The 25,032-nt window shown below is 38.7% G+C and overlaps 2 protein-coding genes across 2 annotated transcripts in view; one reads left to right on the top strand and one right to left on the bottom strand.

The window, feature by feature from the left end:
* OSBPL9 (oxysterol binding protein like 9) overlaps window positions 1-787 on the top strand; it is a 168,419-nt gene extending 167,632 nt beyond the window's left edge. Inside the window, exon 26 of the mRNA XM_059374716.1 lies at window positions 314-787. The gene's annotated coding sequence lies outside the window, so the exon portion shown is untranslated. The remainder of the gene's footprint in view (window positions 1-313) is intronic.
* The window catches only part of NRDC (nardilysin convertase), a 106,317-nt gene that overhangs the window by 673 nt on the left and 80,612 nt on the right, over window positions 1-25,032 (bottom strand). Inside the window, exons 12-30 of the mRNA XM_059374714.1 lie at window positions 24,054-24,174; window positions 23,919-23,977; window positions 23,574-23,628; window positions 17,470-17,574; window positions 15,830-15,953; window positions 15,203-15,289; window positions 13,144-13,263; window positions 11,713-11,764; window positions 10,695-10,845; window positions 10,114-10,241; window positions 7,295-7,457; window positions 5,497-5,528; window positions 5,091-5,229; window positions 2,934-2,981; window positions 2,588-2,640; window positions 2,092-2,175; window positions 1,362-1,452; window positions 1,013-1,129; window positions 80-169 (exon numbers count right to left, since the gene is read on the bottom strand). Of these exons, the coding sequence (XP_059230697.1) occupies window positions 80-169; window positions 1,013-1,129; window positions 1,362-1,452; window positions 2,092-2,175; window positions 2,588-2,640; window positions 2,934-2,981; window positions 5,091-5,229; window positions 5,497-5,528; window positions 7,295-7,457; window positions 10,114-10,241; window positions 10,695-10,845; window positions 11,713-11,764; window positions 13,144-13,263; window positions 15,203-15,289; window positions 15,830-15,953; window positions 17,470-17,574; window positions 23,574-23,628; window positions 23,919-23,977; window positions 24,054-24,174 (1,819 nt within the window). The remainder of the gene's footprint in view (window positions 1-79; window positions 170-1,012; window positions 1,130-1,361; window positions 1,453-2,091; window positions 2,176-2,587; window positions 2,641-2,933; window positions 2,982-5,090; window positions 5,230-5,496; window positions 5,529-7,294; window positions 7,458-10,113; window positions 10,242-10,694; window positions 10,846-11,712; window positions 11,765-13,143; window positions 13,264-15,202; window positions 15,290-15,829; window positions 15,954-17,469; window positions 17,575-23,573; window positions 23,629-23,918; window positions 23,978-24,053; window positions 24,175-25,032) is intronic.

The raw sequence follows: 25,032 nt of genomic DNA on the forward strand, positions 1-25,032 counted from the left end.
ACCCAAACTCAGGGAATGGTAACTGGGCTGAATGACTGCTCTGGAAAGGACAGAGCTATAGTTCAGTTACTATACTCACATGAACACTGAGCATTTTACTTCCTGGTCCTCTGTGAGCCTTGAACCAGTTGACTAAGTCAGATTTGGAGAATGACTTCAGTGCTTCAATCTTGCAGGAGAAAGGGAAGACAGGAAAGAAGGAAAGCTGTAAAAGACTAGCAGTGTATTTTCTGAAAAAGTTGTTATAACATGCCCCCTAGGCAGATCTCTTTGGTTCTGCTTAGCACCTGAGCATATCATTTTATTCTTCCAGGTTTCAGCTTGCCCTCAACATTCCAGAGAAGGATGAAAATGAGCTTCTGTGACACACCTTTCTGTGTTTCATAGCAATAGTTAACCCTGGCAAATAAGCAAGAAAGGGTAGCAGATGCTATAGTTAACAGCTGAGTAGTACACACGGAGCCCAAATCCACCACCTTCGTGTAACCTCAGGTGCATGCTAAGGCATACTCTGGCCTGAGAAAATACAGTAACAATTGAAACAGATGGAAGAGAAGTTTGTCTTCTGATCAGAAAACTGGAGCACCTTTTGAGCTGGGCTGAAACCTCTTGTTAAACCACCCTTTTGCCTCAGTGTCTTTGTTAATTCATCATGTTAGGGTTATATTCTCAGAGCTAGACTGCAGGTCCTAGAGCTGTTTTTGTAGGTTTTATTACTTTGGGCCCGAAGCAGTCAAAAAGACCTGACACCCAGAATTAATAAATCTGGAGAGGAATTGCTCAAAGATCAGAAGTTCTCTATTTTCTTTAAATAGCAGAAACCTTTTTCCCTCACAAATCTGTAGTGAGCCTCAATATAAACACAATATATAAAACAATTACGTTACACAGAAACAGTACCAATACAAAAATGGATCTGGTCTTTTCCACACAATACTGATTTGCTTGGGATTGTGACTCATAAAATCAGGAGTCCCGGTCAGGACTCTGATACTCAAAATGGTGTTACTACCTCATGGGCAAGACGGTCAAAGAGATACTGCTGGGTGACCACTTCGTTCCAGTTCCTGTCCACCTCCTCCCCAAGATGGGTATCCTCGCATTCCTTCAACTTGATCAGAGCTGTGACCTATTCCACCAAAGAGAGAAACCCTCAGATGTAGCAGCACACCAGTTGCCCCAGCACACACTTGATCCTGTTTGGTAGGGTTTATGAGAGACCTGCTGTGATCCCTTCACTTGGGACCTGCCAGCAGGAAGGGGAGGGATGAAGCTAGGAAGACATTTTGGTCACATTAAGGTGGAACTACAAAACTCAAGAACTGGCCAAAGGAGCAAAAGACCAGGCCAGCATTACTCACCTGCGTGTTGAATGCTTCCTCAGTGAGGTTCTCGATCTTCTCCTCAAAGCTAGAAAGAAACTCTTCTATCTTCTTATCAACAACTTCAGAACTGAAACAAAATATCTTCAATTAAAAGTCACCAGAGGCAGCAGTTCTGCTAATAGGTCCTATTCCCATGCTTTAATAAAATCAGTATTTTGCACCAAAAAAGAAAAAAAAAAAAAAACCCCTGGTCTCAAACAATGCAAAGGAGAAAAAGGGCTAAGGCATGGTTCTAGAAAGAGACTGAAGTCTTTTCTTCCAGGCATCAGTACTCTTTCACTAAGCTGAGTGAGAGAACGGAAAAGGACCCAACCCCTAACTCTAGTAGTCCACCTTCTGACATCCTCAGCACATAAGCAGTGACAACTCATGCTTGACCCCGCTCCAAAGCTGAGAACCAGCAAGACTTGAATCCTGGTTCTAGGATAAATGCCAGATCAGCCATTTCTGCTTTTCTTGTCCTCAGGCCCGCCTACAGAGAGGACACACTGGCAAGCCCTGCACAGTGACCATGGAATACCACAGGCCTTCTAGGATCATTGGAACCATTATTGATCCATCTTGGATCAGGCCATCTATGACCCACCCTGCATCTCCACCCCCAAGTGAAGCAAACCCTACTCAGTCAGAGTTGCCTGAGGTTTAAGGAAGCACCTATCACCCCCAATCTCCAGGCTAAGAATAATAGTTGCGCCCATCTACTCACTTGTATTTCGTTGCCTGAGTCCCCACAGTGACAGAGAATCCTAAAATCCCAGATGTGTTCCTACAGGTAGGGTAAACATGGTACCTACGGCCAGAATGAAAAGTTCTGTGAACTCAGGTAGTCCCCAGGGCCCTGCCCTCAGAGACTAGAGGTGAGTGGGAAGGGTTTCTGCACATCCTAACTGGACCTGGAGATCTAAAAGAAAATCCAGATGGTATGCATCTACTTCATTTTTGGGTTAGGGTGTCCACCCCTCTTCTGAACTGAGAACTACGCACTAGCTTTTTTCCTTGCTAATCTCTGAAACTTGACTGAACTAAAAATCTGATCATAGTCCAAGATGCAGATTCTAGTTGTTTTGACCAGTATGACTCTAAAACATGGAAGGACCAGCAAGCTCCAAGAGGCTGCACTCAGTCAGGATATCTGATAATACAGCCTACAAAATAAGCCCCAGACCTTTATCTGAGCTCAGTGCTCTTGCCAGCAGACTTACCCAAGGGTCTGCTTGGTTCGAAGGAAGTCAAAACAAGGCTCTTCCATGTGCATCTGTAATTCAACATACTACCCATCAGCCCAACTCCTCCCAGCACAGAAACCTCCATTTCTAACCCCCAAGTGTTGTACACAACCCCAAAGTCCAGCCTCCCTTACTGCCTTCTTCCTAAATTGCCCAGGCCCCCTTTCCATGCTCATAGCAGATGACAATACCAAAAATAACCATCTCACCTACCAAACAGGTCCCCGACCCCTCCCAAGTCCCTGGCTCCCAGGCAGAAAGGCCAGTCCTCATAGTGGGTCAGAGGCTCCTGAACACATTACTCTTCTTTATTACAACTTACCACAAGCAGCTCCATAAGAGTGTATTCTTTTAGACTCCTGGCACCTGACTGAAAGGAGAGGTTGGTCAGACCAACTGAAAATCCAGTGGCTTAAAGTACTTTTTAAGAATCAAGCTATTCTTGATAATTTATTCAGGAATCCATCCTACTCTCTTTCCCCAAGAGTACTGATCACACTCTCTATTTCCTTATTTACAATTTTGTTGACCTATCTACCTTCCCACTAGACAGCCTGTGCGGACAGAAATCACACTTGATCATTTGTATTCTTGGCCCTTGCACAGGACTGTATGTCCCAATGGAGGTGAGTCCCAACTGGACTTTGGGTATTGGAGTGATACCCAACTTGCCGGCTCCTGCCCAAGACCCAAAGAACAAAACCTGAAGTTAGGTACTTGAAGTTCAAGGTCCTAAGAAGAAGAATAGAAAATATTTGGGATCAATGAAGGGTATCTGGACTGATTCCTCAGACAAAATGGGTATGAATAGAAGCTTCTAAGGCCACACACAGGAACCCAAACCAGTCAATAAATTCCTAAAAGGCAGATGGATACCATACTTGGGAGACCACATCCTGGCTGTCCTGGAGAGTAGCAAAATGATGCAGTCAGCATGAAAGAAAGCAGGAGGCCAACAAGCAAGGATGCTGCTAGTACATCCCACAGTCAGGTTCCTCTAACAGACTGTCCCTTCCCACTTCACTAAAGAAAGAGGCTAAAAGCCTGTGTGTCCTGCAAGTCCTGTTCAGTTAGACAAGGAGATATTCTGTTCAAAATGCCCTCTGGGAGGAGGGAAGTGGTTCTGTAAAGAAAGCTTGTTTTGGAAGTGCTAAGAGGTAATAGAAAGTACCTCAACAAACAAGGTCCCACAATATGAAATCTCACCCTACAACAGGGAAAGTACTGTGGATTTTGAGCAGCAGAAACACTGGAAATGTGGACAGGGCTAAGCAGGGCCAGGCCATATCATTTATGAAATCTGGGCCCAGTAGTCATTTCAGCTTTAAACATTAAGCTGAGAACAGGGAGCCTGGGTGGCTGAAGTTGGTTAAGCGTCTGCGTTCAGCTCCAGTCAAGATCCCAGAGCCCTGGGATTGGAGTCCTATATCCTGCTCCCTGCGCAGCAGAGAGTCAGCTTCTCCTCCTGCCCCTCGCCACTGCTTGTGCACGCTCACTCGCTAGCTCTCTTGCTCTCTCAAATCTTAAAGAAAAGCTGAGAACCTGGATAAAAGCAAGCAAACTAGTTATCTATAGCCAGAGTGAGATAAGCTCCACAGATGAGGTAGGTCTCTATAGGAAGACGTAGGTCCAGGGCCAGAAACAGTTTAAGGACAAGGTGACAGGCCTGCCCAAAGCCCAGACCAGGAGGATCTTCACAGGGCCTGACAAGATAAGTCATCTCCTCATGCAGGACATCCAGGAACCATAGCACAGGAACCCGAGTTTAGGAAGTCTGAGATCAGTCTAGATAGGCACAGGTCCCCATTGTCCTAGAATTAAGTGGGACTAACCACAAGTTATGGGCCAACTGAGCCTGTTGAAAAGCTCTTATTTTAAGCCCCATCCTGCCTTTCTAGAATGGTGCGGAAAGAACACAGGATCTGAGGACACAAGGAATAGATTCAAGTCCCAATTAGTAGGACCTCAGGGAAGTAAGGGACTCTGGACTTCGTATTCATCATCAAAATACAGTGACAAGTCCTTTATCTCAGATGCTTTAAAACTTTTAATTATGACTCTGGTAGTCATTCTGTTTGCTATATATTGGTCGCTTAGCTATGTTACTTTTGTCTCTTTTTCAAAACTGTCCTTTTAAAAAATACCCTGCTACTTGGGGTTTTGTCAGGGGAACACATGGGAACTTCCAACCACTCTTCAGTCTCTGTCCCTCTGGACTAGTAGCTGAATGACTCAGTGAAGCCCTATGATTGTAAAAGGATCCATTTCACTAATAGGAGCAATTTTTAAAATTCAATTGCTTCAGGAAGACAAATGACCCTAAGGATTAAAAGCTACAGAGGTAACTGCAAAAGGGCCTTGAAAGTCGTAGGGTCACGACTTCCAGGTACTTTGGACTTTTAGTGCCCTAGTACTTAGGCTTTAGTGCCCTAAAGATACTTAGCCATGAGGATGGCCATCTGTAAAGGGGCCAACTGACCTGGTAGTACACAGTGACTTCAGAGTTGGCATCACCCTTGTTCAGAGCTCTCACTTTGCACAGGTGGTGGCCACTAGGCAGCTCTACCACCTGGAACTGCACAGGCATCTCCTGTTCCAGAGGCATGAAGTTCAGCTTGCTGCAAAAGAATGAGTATGGGTCACTGCGCAGTGCCTTTATCCTCTTACCCCACAAACTACTCTTACCTCACAAACTACTGTGAAGAGGAGGTCAGGCTGCCCATAGTCCCTTCTGAATTAACTTTGTTTATACAACCAGCTTCAAGAAAATCTACCATAAGGAGCATCATTCATTGTGGATTTAGTAATAACTGAGCTGTGGCTCAAGGCCCTACTGCTGGTAGGAATAAACAACTCCCACAGAGAAAAAACAAACCAATACTCACTCAACAACATATTTCAGGAAATCCACTGATTCCTAGGAAGCAAAAGAGAAAATAACTATAGCAGGCTCTCCTGACATTAATTTCACCCAGAAGCAACTAATATCAATATTCTAATTCTTTAAGAAGCCCTGGATAGAATTAAGGAAAGCAGATATAGTCTCTCAACAACATTGATTATGACTGTTGAAAATTAAGAGGCTCTCACAACTGAACATCTCCTCTGTTCTTCCATTGGCATTCTGTTTACCTGTACTCTGTGACATGATCAAACTTAACTGTCCAGGTTAGCCTACTAGGCTGTGTCCTCTGTGACACCTGTGACTATGTTATCAAAACCTCGATCTATAAATACTGAACACGGCATAGAGCAATAAAACAACACTTAACACTAAGTGAATGCTTCTTCTCCCCTCTCAAGACTTCTTTTTTCTCATCTACAAAATTGGGTATAAAAGGAGGTGTCAGCTCAACTCTACAGTGGTTTCTACCTAGAGCAATTCATGGTACTAAGTCCTCTAGATCAAAAGGACCCCCGCCCAGTACTCCAACTGTGCTCGGAAAAGCAGACAGCTACCCTACTATGAGTTGAAGCTTTTAAACTTAACGTGGGGAGGAAAGAAACTAAGGCTGGTTTGAAGGCTGGGGAATAAAGACAGGAAGTGGAGAGGAGATAGCAGCCAGTCTCAAGAGTGGCCACTTATATATTCCATCAAAGGGCCAGTCTTGAGAAAATGGGAAGCCATGAAGAAAGATGGTCAACAGCCAAGTAATTTACGGAGTCCCAAACAAGCATTCTTGGCTGGAAGAGGCCTTTTAGTTACAAGATCCACATACCTATCCCACTCAATATATGTCAGAACAAACTCCTCATATGCCCCCCAAACCTATTTTTCCCACTCTTCCACCAACCCACTGGTTCAAGCAAGAAATACAGGCATCATCTTAAACCCCTCCCTCCTCTATTAGACCAACATCCCAATTAGTCAGTGTTTTAGCCATCCTCTACTGCACTATTTCTCTTTTCATTTACTTTGCCTAACCTCAGGCTTCATCATTTTTTGCCTCAATGTGTACGTGCATGTGTGTGTGTATGTGTGTGTGTGTGTCAAACACACATAACAAAGTTTACCATCTTAACCATTTTTAAGTGTACAGTTCCATAGTGTTAAGTATAAATACAATGTTGTAAAACGGAACTCCAAAACTTCCTCACCTTGCAAAACTGAAATTCTGTACCCATAAAACAACTCCCCCCTTTTTCCACCTTCCCAACCCTTGGTAACCACTACTCCACTTTCTGTTTCTATGACTTTGACTACTCTGCATACCTCATAAACTCCGGAATCATGTCAACTCTTATAAAAGCCTCTTAACTGGTCCCTGCATCTTTCTTAACAACAAATCCCTTTTTAGATGTTTCACTGATTTTTCCATTTACTACAAGATAAAGCCCAAGCTCCTTAACACACAACCTTGATATACAAGTTCTGCCAAAGTGTGTGTGTGTGTGTCTGTGTACATCCCTCAGTATACCCCAGAGCTTACACTTTAATTTCTAAACTGTCGTTTCCACACACAATCTTCAACAAATAACCAATACCATGTATTTACCCAATCCATTTCATCCAAAGCTCTATCCATTATCAGCAATCTTCTCATTAAGAAAGTCTTGCACTGCATCAGAATGGCTGTGCTATGACAACTCTACAGAGCTTCTCTTTCTGGAGAACTAATGCAATTCCAGAGCCCACAGCAGCATTCAGACCTAGCCAAGAGCAAGAGAGCACCTCACACTCACTGTGCTTGTGACATTTCCTTGTACCAGGCCTTCAACAAAGAGCTGGGATTTGAACTCCTTGACGAAGCTCAGCAGAGACTCAAGGGAAAGGCCATCCATCAAAGCCCGGTACTTGTCAATCATAGACCAACGGGCATATTCCAGGATTAAAAGCCGCACATCTCTGTTCAGAGGGTAGAAAAAAAAGTTTCATCATTTTGAAATGAATCAAGGTAAAAAAAAGATTTTGTTAAGTTTCTAGAGGTAACATGTTTCTAAAAAGACAGAATTTTGGGGGCGCCTGAGTGGCTCAGTGAGTTAAGACTCTGCTTTCGGCTCGGGTCATGATCTCAGAGTCCTGGGATTGAGTTCCGCATCAGGCTCTCTGCTCAGCAGGGAGCCTGCTTCCCTCTCTCTTTGCCTGCCTCACTGCCTACTTGTGATCTCTGTCAAATTAATAAATAAAAACTTTTAAAAAAAGAATTTCTATATAAGATGGGAGAAAATGTCATAATCACCAAAAAGTGCTTAAAATTACATACACAAAATTATATATAGATTTGCTCTCTGGTACAACTCACTTACCTGTCTCAATTGCAAAATAAAAATTTCACATTAGTTGCCAGATGAGTCACACACCAACTTAGAATATTACTATTTTTGTTTGAAATCTCATTAACATTTTATTAATTACTAGCGGCCAGCATTATGGGAATCTATTACTGCAGTGACAACATAGTACACATAGTGGCTCTAGGCCAGAATCAGACCAACCCCTGTTCCTCATCCCCCCAACTTCTCCCACCCCGAACTCTCCTCCCTCCTCACACTAAACTGCTGGAACGTGGCAAATTAATATCTGTGACTCAGATATTAATCTGATATTAATCTTCATCTGTGAAACAAGGGAAATAGTAATGGCTACCATTATAAGGTTTTGGACAGAATTAAATAGATATATACAGATAAAGGTTTTATATGTAGCAAATAACAAATAAATAGGTATAATTATTAGTCTACCACATTTTAATAAGGTAGTATTCAGGAGTTACTGGATACACAGGGCTATTTTTCATCACACTGAAAGTCCCAGACAACTCTCCTTTCCAACTTACATTTGGTTATTAGTTTTTATAACTTTTTATGACCAAATTATCAGTTACTACCAGTCTGACTCTTAACTGCCACCTGCCTTGCTTTTGAATTTTGTTCATATGTGGGCTCCATATAACTGTGTCAAAAAGGAGTGGTGGAGAGATGGGGTAACTAGGTGATGGACATTAAGGAGAGCATATAATGTAAAATGAGCACTGGGTACTATGTAAGACTGATGAATCACAGGCCTCTACCTCTGAAACCAATAATACATTATATATTAATTAACTGAATTTAAATTTTAAAATTAAAATAAATAAAGAACTGACCATGAAATAAACAAATAACTGTGTCAAGAGTAGGGTCTCTATATAAGGTTGTGCTGTTTACCATTTCTAGATGCTCAGCAAGATCAAGCAAGCCACGTGCTCAAAGGGCTGTGTCTGCATAGAGGGGACTTTTTTCTCCCTCCCACAAAGGCTCTTCCTGCTGAAAGAGGGCATCCAAAAGGGTACTTTTTCTGATTCACACAGAGGTATATCTAGGCTACCATTAGCCCTAGACAAAAGAACAGGCTCGGGGAACCTGGGTGGCTCAGTTGTTAAGCCTCTGCCTTCATCTCAAGTCATGATCACAGAATCCAGGGATTGAGCCCTGTATTGACCTTTCTGCTTCTCCCTTTCCCACTCCCCCTTGCTTATGTTCCTGCTGTGACTGTGTCTCTGTCAAATAAATAAATGAAATCATTAAAAAAAAAATCTCTTTTAAGACTATGCTTTCAATTCTTAAAAAAAAAATAACATAAAGAATAGGCTCTAATGAAAGCCTCAAGGTGGTATGAGCAGAGGGTTTAAGCATTATTATACAGTCAGAAGCCTTTTTGCTGTCCTCTGGAAACTTGGCTGAATTCTGGATAGCTACAGTTGCCAGGTAAGTGACAGGTTAAGCAATTAAACTCAACTGTTTCATCACAATAATACCCAATATACTAAAATCAGCAGTAAAGCAATTTTGAACTATAACAAAGCCAGCATTTTTTTTTTTTAAGGATTTTATTTGTTTATTTGACAGACAGAGATCACAAGTAGACAGAGAGGCAGGCAGAGAGAGAGAGAGGGAAGCAGGCTCCTCGCTGAGCAGAGAGCCCGATGCGGGACTCAGTCCCAGGATCCTGAGATCATGACCTGAGCCGAAGGCAGCGGCCCAACCCACTGAGCCACCCAGGGGCTCCAAAGCCAGTATTTCTTTAACCGTTGTTTACTTACAAACTTTGGAAAAAACATCCTTGTTTACCTTTAGCCTCTGAGTAGAGTCAGTAGGCTTATTTTAGTCCTACTCACAGAGTTACTTAAGCTATGTTTGGAGATCCTATAACCTGGGGGCACCTGAGTGGCTCACTAAATGTCTGCTTTTAGCTCAGGTCATGAGCCCAGGGTCTTGGGATGGAGCCCCGTGTGGAGCTCTCTACTCAGCAAAAATCCTGCTTCTCTCTCTCCCACTCCCCCTGCTTGTATCCACTCTCTCACTGTCTGTCAAATAAATAAAATCTTAAAAAAAAAAAAAAAAAAAAAAAAGAAATAAAATAAAGAAATCCTATAACCCAATGGATGGTCTCCTTAACCACAGCCAATTCTAATTTGAAAAATTATTACTGAAACTACAGCCTCATTCCCCCTACACCTAACCCCTAGAAAGGCAAATACTTTCAGGCCTTCAAAATATAAGCCGATCCTATGTATACACACTTGGCCAGAGTTTCAGGCTTGATGAGGATGTTAAAGTAGGTCTTCTTCAACTGTTCAGTTATCATTGTGAAGACAGCTGGTGTGGAACTGAATTCCGCTAGGTAATCAATAATAAGCTGAAATAGTAGCTAAAAAGAAAAGAAAGAGGAACCTTGAGTAAAGCAGCATGAAATCCACTATTCTTAAAGATTTTCTTCTTCCAAATAAACTTAAATAATTTTTTATTCACTATCTCCACTGCCCCTAAATGTGACTTTAACTGGGAGCGCATCACATTTATATATTAATTTTGGAAGTAATGACAACTTTTATCAAACTATCCTATCCAGTGTTGGCTGCAGAGAAACTGACAGCAAAGGGCTGTGAAATCAAGCCTGAAGCAGAGGCTGTATTGCATGCATTGCTAGTAATTAGTCAATACGTTGCTCTTATGTGTCACCAGCCAAGAAAACATGCTAATCCACATCAGTGAACATTTCTTTCTGTTTATACCAACTCATCCATACTATACTTGGTGCTTTAGGGGCAACAAACATAAAATTTAAACATCTTTATGAGCAAAACAGAACACTTGTACTTACAGGTAGTTTGTGGTTGAATCCCTTCACTCGAATAATTAAACCATGTTCTCCAGCTACCAACTTATACTCTAGCTGGGCCACATCTGCTTCATATGCTGGCTCCGCAAGGTTATGGGTAAGGATATTGACAAAGATATCAAAGAGGACCACACTGAGAGTATAAAATGCAAACACCACCATTAATTGGCAAGAAATAAACATGAACGAATGTGGGTTTGGAATAGGAAATTCCATGTTTAGAAAGACAGTTAGTTCAAAGGTAAATAGAGCTTACCCAGGACTCGTTTTATAGGCATATTACAGAATATCTACCTTCAGCAGTGCTTCCCAATCCTCATCATGTTACGCACACATGTAAAATGTTAGTGCTTATACTGAAAAATGGGGTATGTGTAAAAGGCAACTGGCCCAAAGGCTCTGGCCATCCCTGCAGCCCAGGTTTTCTGACTGACAAATTAAAAATCTGAGAGAAGGAAGGCGGTTAATATACTCTTTCAAGTGGTATTAATAAGTATTAGTGCTGCCTCTCATTCTAAGGCTAGATTCTGCAGTTTAAGCGGCAAAGGAAGAAGTATACTAACATTTCCTGAGCACCTCTCAGGCACATTCTAGGACTGACCTCCCACAGTGCAGTTATCTATAAATACGTTATTTGCTACAAACAAAGTATAATCAGATTCCTTGGGAGTTTCTAAATATAGGATCAAAAGATGCATTTGTTCTTATTATAGACTGGAAGCTAATCCAAACTCCTCTCTAAAGAACCTTCTCAATCCAGTAATACTATGACTACTGTACACTATAAGCATGTTTCATAACTTGGTGCTGGAAATGGAGCTGCCACAACTCCATTTTAATGTTTAGTATCGATACAAGTAATTTGTTTAGGGCACAGAAAAAAATACATAAATCAGCAGCACAGCTCAGTACTAATAGAGAAAATGAAGGAATGATTCAGAATTAAACAAAATAGTTTCTCAAAAAGAAACATTTTCCAGTAAAGGGGACAATTGCTTACTTTGCTGCAGACTTCTGTATCAAAGGTGAAATCAGATGGAAACGTATATAGGCTAAAAGAAAAAAAAAAAAGAAGATAAGAAAATACAGGCCAGAGGCCTCAAATATTTTGTACATCTGCTATATGCCCCTAACATCACAGATTCTAAAAATTCTGAAATAAACTATTAGCCCTTAAATCCTTGTTACATCTTTATCCTCAAGTTATCTTTAAAAAAGTAGTATTTACCATTCTAAGTAGTATCCAGAAGGCACACTGTAATCTGTGGGAAGATCAGATACACAGACACACAAAGGAGCCTAGGAATGCTATATTTATTAATAGCTTTTTTCAGAGAAAATGTTTACGGAGGTATACATGTCAAAAACATTAAAAAAAATCTCAATGCTCACAGAAAGCTATAGCAGAGACTTTCCAAAGAAGCTGAATAAATATTAAGACCATTTTTAGAAACACTGGTAAGTAATTCAAGAAACACCTTCCCCAAAACTCAAGAAGGCCTAAGAGCCATGGAACAGTTGTGTTAAGCTTGGGGATCTGGGTTAAATGGCAATGAAAGGATTTCATTTTATTTATTTTTTTGGATCCCAAACTGCTTCAGTAAGTTCCTATGCTATGCACAAGAACAGAAAATAAAAATGCAACACAGTCTGGGTCAACTTTAAAGACATTTGGGTCAACATTAAAGACAAGAACTCTTAAGTCTATTTAACTGTATACTGTGATTCTCTTACAATAAAAGCAAAATGGTAGAGGGAGAGTGATGGAGGATATTTTACATTTGTAATACTGGAATAGGCTAGCTATTGTGTCTAAGAATAATCTCCTTCAGCATACTCTTAACACACCACCCATTCCCTAAGATGGTCAAACACCTGGCTCTGCTTTCACTTAACTGCAAGAAGAGTATTTAAAAACAATTGCATTTTAGCCTTGAATCCTTATGTATTTCCTAGAATCTGTAATTTATACAAGGATTTCTGCAACTGCACTGGAGCACAGCATGGATCTGATAGAAAAGCCTAGAAAAGATCTTCAGGGCCGCCTGGGTGGCTCAGTCATTAAGCATCTGCCTTTGGCTCAGGTCATGAGCTCAGGGTCCTCAGACTGAGCCCCACATTGGACTCCCTGCTCCTCAGGAAGCCTATTTCTCCCTCTCCCACTCCCCCTGCTTGTGTTCCCTCTCTTCACTGTCTCTCTCTCTGTCAAATAAATAAATACAATCTTTAAAAAAAAAAAAGAAGAAGGAAAGAAAGACGGAAAGAAAGAAAGACAGACAGACAGACAGAAAGAAAGAAAGAAAGAAAAGATCTTTCTGGAAGCGGAAGGATAAAGGGAGACAGGTGACGGACACACAGAAATAGGCTGCTACCAAGTGGAGAAAGAGTTGCTATACCTAGCTCACTCCTTTTCCAGAGGGAAACAGTTTACCTTTGGGAATTTTGAATTTGTTGTCTTTCTTATACCACAGGCAACCTTGTGGCGTATTCACAATTTTAACAGGGTATTCTGTCTCAGGGCAGTCAAAAGCTTTCAACATGAAGTCCGTGGCTAATGAAAAAAAGAGTAATAATTCATTCAAGTAATTTAACATGATTCCCAATAATCTGTTCTTGGTTTTAGAAGTCTAGATAACTTTTCTTTGTGGCAAAAATAAGCCAAATTCAAATGCTAGAATATAATAAATTAGAACACAGAAAAGAAAATTCTCTTGGCCTTTACATGAACTCTGAAAATCTATAATTTCCTAATGATCAATTCTGATCTCTCCACGTTCTGCTTCTTTGTCTTTCTCAAAGATAGTCTTAACTGTAAGAAGGGCCTTTAGTGAGGATAGTTGTATAAACCAATTTATAAACAAATCCATTCTTGAATGAAAATGTCTTTTATCAACCTTAAGGACATTTGAAACAAAAAGTTCTGTTCTATCTAAGTCAAACTTGGGATGGCTGGGTGGCTCAGTCACTTAGGTCTTCACCTCAGGTCATGATCCCAGGGTCCTGAGATCAAGTTCCGCATCAGGCTCCTTGCTCAGCCGGGAACCTGCTTCTCCCTCTGCCTGCTGCTCCCCCTGCTTCTGCTCACTCTCTCTCTTGCTCTTTTTCTGGCAAATAAAATCTTACCCCAAAAAACAAAGTCAAATTTGTCCTCTAAGTTAATGAAAACATAAACTGTTTCATCCATATGTAGGTGAGAAAAGTTACTGAAAGGAAAACAAGAATATAAAAAACTACTTGTTACATTTATTAAAAAGAACTGGGTTGTTTAGATACTCAAAGTTCAAGATGTGGAACTGAATTGTTTAAAATATATGAGACTTTTAAAAAAGGCTTTTGGTCTTCTAACTGAGGTTAGATACATATAACAAAATTAACCATTTTAAAGTGAACAATTCAGAAGTATTTAGTACACTCATAATGTTGTGCAACCACCACTTCTATCCAGTTTCAAAACATTTTCATCACCCTAAAAGGAAACCTTTATACTCTATTAAATAGTCATTTCCCATTATCCACTCCCCTGCCTCCCCCCACTGGCAATCATCAACTTGTGTTCCGTCTCTATGGATTTACATATCCTGGGTATTTCATATAAATGGAATCCTATATGACCCCTTATGTCTCGCTTCCTCAGCATAATGTTTTCAAGGTTCGTCCATCTTGTAGCATGTACATACTTCATTTATTTTTATTACCGAGTATTACTCCTTTGTATATATTTGCCATAATTTTTTCATCCATTCATTCACTGATGGACATATGGGCTATTTCCCATTAATGAATAATGCTGCCATGAACATGCATGTACATGTATTTATTTGGCTACTTTTTTTCAATTCCTTTGGGTATATACCTAGGAGTCGAATTGCTAGGGAAAATGGTGTTCTGATTAAATTAGTTATATCGACTGTAACCTTTGACCTAGACCAGTGACCTTCTCATAGTTAGAATTTTTCCCATTGCAGGCATGTAGACAGGCAGACAGATACACATATATCTCTATACAGAACCAAAGTTCTTGAAATAAAACCCTTTCCTTATAAAGCAATTAAACATTTTACTATTTTCCATCCTGTGTTTTTTTTTTTAAATGCTTTCATAACTCATTACACACTGACCTGAAAACCCACTACAATGATTTCACAAAACTTCTGGTTTAAAAAACACTAGAACAACCAGGAAAGATAATGGCTGTTCCTACAGAGATTTGACATAAAAGGATCAGCTATGATTCCTAAGAAAAAGCAAAAGTTTCAGGGAGTCTCAAGATACATTTAAGTCCTATTTTCTCCCTTCACCAACTGACTAGTCTAGGAAAGTCACTTTGCCTTTTTAAGCCTCTGGTTTTCTCATTCAAAAAAGTAAGAAAACAATGTTACTGGGAAGCTCAAATAGGAATTCAAATGACACTTTGTAAATGCACTATACAGCTGCTATTTGTTTTATTGATACCTAAATAGATCATGTATAATAACTACTTTTTCACCGACCTATGTACTTATTTTCAGCTGGAAGATGAAGATCTGGATTTAAGTCAAAATTAGTCTTCCATAGTTCAGCCCAAGAGTTTTCAACATCTGTAGAGATGAAAAACAAACTGATCCAATAAAAAATGCTGAGAATTCTCAATAACAAACCAATTAACAACTAGCCTTCACAAATCAATTTTTCTTTCTCAGGAAAACTGTAATATATCCAGGCATGCTAGCCATTTACTACTCAAAGTGTGGTTAGTGTCACTGGTACCACCTGGGAGCTTATTAGAAATGCGGAATTTCAGGCCCTACCCCAGAGCTAGTGAATAAGAATTTGTATTTTAATAAGATCTCTAGGTGATATACACATACACTGACGTTTCAGAAGTACTTTTCTAAAACATAGTCAAAACTCCTCCCCAAACTACCCAGAAAACAGGATTTTTTCACTAGCCATAATAAATATAAACATAGTAGAAAGTAATTTTCTGCAAAGCAGTATGAATAATTTTCATTTCAAAGTAAACTTCTAAAAAAAGTTTATACTTTTTTCCCATAGGAACCATCAGACAAATTATTAAGGAATAAAAATTCTCAGATGAGTCAGATGAACTTAAACTTGTAAGACAATTATTATTTTACCTTCCATACTATATTGAGTCCCAAACCATTTCTCCTTGAGGTCACATTTTCCTTCATTAGCACCAGACAGTAGAACAAGATTTGCTTTTTGCGGAACTAGCTGATTAAGGGCTTCAGCAATGACCTAATTGGGGTAGGAGGAGACACACACACAAACACACACAATAACAACTTTAACCTAATACATCTCTGTTAAAAAGGCAAAACCTTATTATGTTAGGCATCCCCAAGATCCTGACATCTTGATGCACATGAAATTTATCTATACTCATGAACACCCCAATTTATAAAACTTCATTAGTCTATTAATTGTTTCAAATGTTTCTTAATAATACTATAAACTGTGTTCATTTCAAATCCTACATAATAATAGAACTAGCAGTAAAAATAGCTCTCAATTACTAAGTTCTCATTTACTAAGTTTTACTATGTGCCAGGTAGTCTTTAACATACATTATTTCATTTAATCTTAAAACAACTCTAAGGTATACTCAATTTTATAAAGAATACGACTCCGGTTCCTGTTAAAAGTTATCTAATTTGCTTGGGTTAAAGATTACATAATATGCACAGAACAACACAGCTAGAAATAGCAAATGTGGAGTTCTAAACAAGTTTGTACATGGTTCCAAAGACTATGCTTACACTACTTCATCCCCAAGAATCAGTAAAATGATCCCTCAGCAAGGCCCCCTTCAGTAATCTTTCAACTATGGTAGGAGTAAACACAAGATTTTGTGGGTAAGGTCTGAAACCCTAACTACCAACTAAAGACTATTTCTTTGAGGAAAAAACAATAAATGGAGGTTCAGAATAGAATACTTGGACCCCAGGGCCCAATCTTTCTAGGAGATAACAAGAATGTGTGATTACTGCTTCCTCCTTTACCTTTCCCTACCTCTAAAATTTTGGAATACCCTATTATTAAGGTTTCTCAACCTCAGCATTATTAATATCTTGGTCCAAATAATACTTTACTGTGGGATGCTGTCTTTTGCACTGTAGGATGGTTAGCTGCCACTTCTGGCTTCTCACCCACTAGATGATCTAACCCTAGTTGTGACAACTGAAATGTCTCCAGACACTGACAAATATCCCCTGGGGGGCAAATCATCCAACTGAAAACTGCTATGAGAATTCATATGGAGCAAAATGACTTACTCCCAAAGAGGAAGGAAGGAAAAACCAACCAAGTATTTATTTGTATATAATATACAAAAGTCACATGTTTCAAAATTCAGGGAATCTTACATTTCTCATAAATATTTTCAAAATGGTTAAAATGTAATTGCCCAGAGTCTCTAACTGAGCTAAAAGGTAAGCAAAACAACTCTCCAAGTAAGCCTAGCAACTAAAGCACATAATTCTTAGTAATCACTTTTTTAGTAGATGTTATAACCCTTGAAAAATAGTGACAATAATTGTACCTGACAAAAGGACTTGATTTTCTCCTCATATTTAAAACATGATCAAATACAACAATCATGAAAAATTACCCACAAAACTACTGATATTTCATTTAAATTTGAAATTCAACAAATTTAGCCAAGTTTTCTACATTTCCACAGTTCTTAAGTATATCTCCGCACTTTGTCCCCCTCCTCTTTGTCTAAAAGTAACTCTTAGAAATGAAACCTTACTTCTGGCTTGTATTCAAAAAGAAGCTGATCTCCAGTGAGAAAGTCCTGTAGTGGGTACAGCTGCATGTTTTCACACATATTTTCCACATACTCAACTGGATCTGTCTGTAAAGAGAGAATTATTTCACACCAGAAACTTCCATTATTCTTAATTTACCACAGAACAGAAATAATTTTTCTTTTCTTTAAACAATGAAATCAAAAGCTTCTGAACAGAAATATACTGAGCAGATATAATTTTGGCTAAGAATTTGATCCTCACTCAAGCCTCACACTGGGCATAGCAATCACTTAAAAAAAAAAAAAAAAAAAAAGAGGAAAAAGAGAGAGGGTAATTTGATGCTCAGAATTCTAAGAAAATTTAGCCAAAGAAAATTTACCACCTTAAGGAATTTAACCTGACACCCCTCCCATCCCCATCCTGAGCCCTATCACACACTAGGCTCTGATCACGTCACAGCCTCATCATGAGAGCATTACAATACTGAACTGTAAATGCTTGTTTAGAAGTGCCCCATGTGACCAATGTCCTTAAAGAGTCTTCATCATTTTATCACTATAGCCTAAGACCGAAAACTACCTGTAAACATGAATCAATGCAGAAATCAAAATGTGTCATTAGATAAAAGTCTTGATATTAGAAATTATATTCATCAGTATATTTCCCCAATTTAAAACTGAAAGAGTATCCAAAAGTTCTCTAACCTATGAAATGAAAATGCTTTTTTTTCCCCCCAAGGGTTTATCTGACAAGCTTAAGCTTGGGCCCAAGTATACCCGACACAGCAGAGCAGGGACTTGGACCCCGAACCAGATTACAGTCGGGAGTTTTAAAATTTTTTCTTTTCTTTTTTCTTTTTTTTAATTTACTTGACAGACAGAGATCACAAGTAGGCAGAGAGAGAGGAAGGAAAGCAGGCTCCCTGCTGAGCAGAGAACCTGATGCCGGGCTCGATCCCAGGACACTGGGATCATGACCTGAGCCGAAAGCAGAGGCTTTAACCCACTGAGGCCACCCAGGTGCCCCTGAAAATGCTTTTAATAAGGAAAGCAATCAAATACTTATTGAGCACCCAGACGTTCAGAATCTTAAAACTGCCAAGTCCTTCAGATACCAAGTGGTTCCACTCCTACTTTTATAAGGAAATACACTTGCCCAAAGCCACACAGTAAATAAAAGGTTGAGCAGACACTTGAACTTGGGACTTCTAATGTAGCAGCAAACACTCTTTCCAAAATACCACACTATTCAGTCTTTTACTAGACACTATGGGTTGTTCTCTTATATAACGGGAAACAGAAGAGAAGTGAAGGTTACTGCATTCATAAGAGAAGAAATGAGACATGCATACACTGAACTAGAGACCACAGGTATATGTTATCTACTATATTATCACATAAAAATAGAATAAGAAAAAAATAGAAAATTTCCACTTCCTACCTCAGGAAACATTCCTGAATCAAGTTGACCGGTTACTAAGGTGCTATTATTATTTAAAACAATTCCACTTACTCTGTTCTCATTTTTTTTTTTTTTTTAAGTAATTTATTCTCACCAGCCACTTACTTATAAATTAACTGCTCTGGTATGTAAAAAAACTATGATTCAAAATATTTCCAATGAGAAACCACTAAGGACCCTGGCTAAAAGCAGATCTCTAGTGCCAAGGCAATGGAACAGGTACTAAGAAAAACACTTAAATGCTACTCTTTCATTTTTTTTAAAGATATAATTTACATATTATAAAATTCACACTTTTAAAGTACACAATTAAAAATGAAATAAAATTTTTTAAAAAGTATACAAAGTTGTACAACTATTCACCACCATCTAGTTAGAGAATATTTGCTTTGCTCCAAAAGGAAACTCCTATAACCATTAAACATTCACTCCCTACCACCCACTCCCCCCCAGCGACTGGCAACCATCAATCTTTGTGCTGGATCTCTATGCTTTACCTACTCTGGAAATTTCATATAAATGGAATCATATAATATGTGACGTGTGGTGACTGTCTTTCACTTAACATGTTTCCAAGTTTCATCCATGTTGTAGCATGAATCAGTACTTTATTCATTTTCACAGCTCAGTAATATCCCATCATGTGCATATTCTATATATTGTTTAACCATGCATTCGTTGACATTTAGGTATTTGCACTTTGGGGGCTATACTGTTACTAGAAATATTTGTGTACAAGTATTTGTGTGGACATGCCTTCCATTCTCTTGGATGAATACATAGAAGAGCTTAACAGTAGAGCTCATATGGTAATTCTGTTTAACTTTTAAGGAACTGCCAAACTGTTTTTCCAAAGCTGCTATACCACTTTACAATTCCCACCAGCAATGTATGAGGATTCTAATTTCTCTATTTCTTCTCCAACACTTTTTATTATCTGTCCTCTAATTTTTTTATCTACTACAAACTTTCATTGCCTTGTTATTACATTATTTCTGTTTTCTGCCTACAAAAAAGCACTTAAACACCTTGTTCTAGTTCATATTGTTGATTTATAAGACATACTAAGTCCAAGTTTCTATAGGAAATAATTTGTTTTAATTTCTTAATTAAGGGTACCTGGATGGCTCAGTTAGTTGAGCGGCTGCCTTTGGCTCAAGTCATGATCCCAGGATCCTGGGATCGAATACTGGGTCAGGCTCCCTGCTCAGCAGAGTCTGTTTCTCCCTCTCCTTCTGCCCCTCACCCTGGCTCACACTCTCTCACAAATAAATAAAACCTTAAATAAATAAATAAGCAAATAAACAAATAAATAAATTTCTTAAATAAGACTGCTTTGAATAGTTTAAAAAGGGCATTCCTACTTGCCTTTGATGAAGACCAGAAAAAATCTAAAGAAGAGATATTCTAACTTTGTTTAAAAAAAAATGTATAAAAGCCAAAATAAGCTGAGCTACTTGATTTAATTTAGCAGTTCACACAGAGATATAGACCTTTCTGATTTGTTCTCACTTTGTACTGATTAGGTTTTAATCTAAGATGTCATGGGCTCATGTTTTAAAATCAAGACAATCATGAATATTGCTAATGGTAAAAACAGGAACTACAAAAATGGGGAGATGTCAGTAAAAAGACATCTTGAAATGATCTGCTAAGAAGAAACTGGAGGGGCAGAACAAAAATGTCATTCAACCAATACAAAAAGCTGATCCCCCCAAAAAAGAATCTGGGTATCTCTTAGGGTTGTAGTCCACAATTCTTTTTTTTTTTTTTTTTAAGGTTTTATTTATTTATTTGACAGACAGAGATCACAAGTAGCCAGAGAGGCAGGCAGAGAGAGAGAGGTAGAAGTAGGCTCTCCACTGAGCAGAGAGCCCGATGTGGGGCTCGATCCCAGGACCCTGGGATCATGACCTGAAACAAAGGCAGAGCTTTAACCCACTGAGCCACCCAGGAGCCCCATACTCCACAATTCTTGATCCCACTCCTTCCCTGCCATAGTTCTGACCCACATGCTGCCACCACAGCTGATAAAGACACTGAACAAAATTACTCCTAGTAAGGTAAGTGGGAGGACTTGTGGAGTTCTATGCCTGTAAGTCCACTTACAGTGGGGATGTGTCTATAAGGCCCTGTACTGGCCAATAGATGTGTCAAAACAGCCTGTTTTCATAGAATAAGATTTTTATTTCTATTTCAATGATTCAAGTATACAGAGCAGATTACACAGGAATCAACAGTAACTGAAAGCTTACAGCTTTTGTGACCTTGTCCTCATGTACCTAAATCTTCTCTACTTATTCAGGAAATCATCTTTGGTGATGACCAAAAAGGCAGCTTTAAGAAGCTCTATGAAGCAGTTCTAAATCAGGGGTTTTTAATCCAGGGTCCACAGACATTTCCCACAAGATATATCAATGAACAAATTCAGGAGTGTATATGTGCATGAATTGGTTGGGAAGAAATGATGTATTTATTTTCGGTAATCTCTAAATTAGCATTTTTATTCTATTATGAATATAGGTACAAACCACACTTGTATTAGCGGCATCTATGACTAACCAATAAAAATCACAATATAGTAGGGTACCTCAGTGGCTCAGTCAATTAAGCATCTGCCTTCAGCTCAGGTCATGATCTTAGGGTCCTGGGATCAAGCCCCACATCAAGCCCCACATCAAGCTTAGCAGGGAATCTGCTTCTCCCTCTTCCTCTGCCCCCCCACCCCCTATGCGTGCTCTCTCAAATAAATAAATAAGATCTTTTAAAAAAAGTAATCACAATATAGTTCTCACAGATATCTCACACTCACTGCTACTTAAAACTGAAGTAACTGTTAGACTTAGACTTTATTATTGTTAATAAAGATACACATTTATTTTTTGAACATTTTGAGTACTTTACTTCAATATTCCTTCGAAAACTACTGTATTTTATTTCACTTAGAAACACTATTTTATGAATTGTGTAACATATATGTAATATACAAATTACACAGAAAATTGTGTGACCCATATATGTATGTATATGTATCATTTTTTTTTTTAAGTAGGCTCCACACCCAGTGTGAAGTCCAATGCGGGGCTTGAACTCATGACTCTAAGATTAAGACCTCAGCTGAGATCAAGAGTCAGAAGATTAACAGACTGAACTACCCAGGCACCCCTGGTTTGTATAATATTTGACAACATTGTTTCAATGTAATTTCCTGGGTAGGACAATTTTAGTGAGATTTATGCAAAAGAATACATTTGTGTAGCAGATATATGCTACAAAACATTCAGAAGTGAAGTATCATAACATCTGTAATTAAATCTCAAATGTTTTGGGGAAAAGATATGCATACATGCACATGCATATATAAGGAAAGAAAGAAATAGAAAATATGGGGTACTTGGATGGCTCAGTCAGTTGGGTTCCTGCCTTTGGTTCAGGTCATGACCCCAAAGTCCTGGGATCAAGTCCCACCTCAGGCTCCTTGCTCAGCAGGGAGTCTGCTTCTCCCTCTGCTCTTCACCCTGTTTGTGGTCTCTCTTGCTCACTCTCTCTCTCTCTCTCTCAAATAAAATATTTTTTTAAAACCACAAATTTGTCTTTTAAAGAAAGAGAACAGAAAATATGGAAAGCTATTAACAACTAGTGAATCTAGGTGAGGGATAAATCAGTGGTCACTGTACCACTATGACAAATTTCTGAGAGCTTAAAAAGTTGAAGGGATGAAAATACTATTCTGAGAATTCAACAGATTTCCAAAGAGATCCAAGACACAAAAAGGGTTTTTGTTTTTTGTTGTTGTTTTTTTCAAGATTTTATTTATTTGACAGACAGAGATCACAAGTAGACAGAGAGAGGCAGGCGGGGTGGGGGGGGTGGGGCGAATGACTAGGCTCCCTGTTGAGCTCCCCATTGATGTGGGGCTCAATCCCAGGACCCTCAGATCATGACCTGAGCGGAAAGCAGAGGCTTAACCCACTGATCCACCCAGGTGCCCCACAAAAAGGGTTTTAAAGAAATCCTGCTTTAAACTCCTTACCTTTCAGCCTTATATTATACCTTCCTTTCAAAGACACAGGATCATTTACTTTTTCACAATAACCCAGAATTCTTTATTTATGTTTTTCTCATTGCTTACAGTGTATCCAACCTTATCTGTTTTTTAATGCTGAACTCAATTCAAATTTACCACATCTATGGAGCCTTCCCTGATTCTATTCAGATGGAAGGCAAATGTTCTCCTTGCCCTGAAATCCTGAAGTACACCGTTTCTCATAGTACATAAGGTAATTATCACAGAATTACCCTGTAGAATGTCTTTGTCATATCAGAATTCCCAAAATATCAAGTAACATAGCAAGTCATCCATGAATGTTTATCAAAGGACAGACAGTTGGATGAATTCATAGATAAAATGACTGTCACACAAGATCTGTGTCAATCCACCTAATGTTCTCACTGTTACTCAAGATACGTACTTAAAAACACAAGAGTTAATTTTCAGATAACCTCAAGGCCATCTTAGGACTCACATGACAGAGAGTGGCAGAATTAAAACTCCAGTGACACTTCCAAAAAGAGGAATAATGTCCACACCAGTTTCAACTTGGTCACAGATAACACTCAAAAAGAATTTGACTTCCAGTACCTGTTCTTGGTAATGAAATTCATTATCCTCAATTTTCTGAATCTCTTCAAAAATTCTGTGAAAGAAGAAAATTTTAAGTAGAAGATATATTTAAATTTATTGGAATCTTCAGCAAGGAAAGAGAAAAAAAGCAGACTGGCCACATTAATGTAAACACTTAATGTTTCAAGTTTCCCATGCAGTATTCACATGTAAAAGAATCAGAATATGGAGCCAGTGAAGGAACTTAAGCAGGAAATGCCTGAAAAACCATCATGGTAGGACTAAAACATGTTTATTTGGCAGACTGAAGGCTAAAACACTCTAGGACTGATTTCTAGCCTAATTCTACTATGTACATATTACCTTTTTTCTGGGCCTAGCTTCTGCAGCATTTTCAAATACTGAAAGACAGTATGAGCAACCTGAAAACAAAACATCTGATTATGTTTTTGCATAAAGTAATATCTATATTTCTTAAATTCCATTTTAATTATTTACCTCATAGAAATGTTCATAACCCTCATCAGTCAACGTAATGGAAATGCTGAACACAGAGTAAGTAGAATTTTGCTCAAATCCTGTCTCACCATTTCCACCAAACAGTGCAAGAGCCCAGCACCTATTGTTAGGAAAAAATGAATCCACTCAATTATCTTGGGATTGACAGTCTACAAATACTTTAAATTAACAAAATAGGTAGGCTTTTTTGGTAAAATTTGGGAAACTCAGAGGAAAACGTGCTTTCCAAAAGTAAGTTTAAAAGTATAAATTTTTGAAGTACAAGGCCTCCCAAGCAACTGTACTATATGCAAGAATCACCAGGAGGTAACAGCCATATTTATGGACGCACTGATACATATTATAACACAGTAATAATATTAATAGTTTTATGAAGAGACAGTAGTTTCTCTTGAAGACAACAGCACCAAATATTAAAATTATGGTTGCTGGGAGGCATTTCGTTCATCCCATTTGAACCTGTCTCCGAGAAGAAGCTTAAAATACTTCAGATATATCCCTACTTGGGATAACAAATGAGCTCTTTGAGACTATCAGCTAACTTCTACAGGTTGTCTAAGAAAGAAGCAATGAGACTCTGTCTTTTCCTGACTAGAATAATCCTGTAAACCTAAAAGAAGACGGGAAGAAACCAGAAGGAAGAATGTGAAATTCCAATAAAGTTCCGTAAGGTAGAAAAACTGTGTACATCTTAAAGCATATTGCATATATTATGTAAGATATACATGTAACTAATACCATCAGTTTATTCTTTTATAATAACCCTAGTCTTTTAGCTTTCTTTGAATGTTCTAGTCATACCACTCCTTTAAAGTACTTACTTAAATTTCTCATCTTCCTTTCCATTCTTGAATTAGTGTACAGAAAAATCAAACAAGGAAGTATTTTAATTATTGGTCCTGATTTAAAGCTATCTTTCTATGATTTGACTAGGCAACTTAACCAAGTGCTTATTAAA

Source organism: Mustela nigripes, chromosome 14, assembly GCF_022355385.1.
Source record: "Mustela nigripes isolate SB6536 chromosome 14, MUSNIG.SB6536, whole genome shotgun sequence".
Lineage (NCBI taxonomy): Eukaryota > Metazoa > Chordata > Mammalia > Carnivora > Mustelidae > Mustela > Mustela nigripes.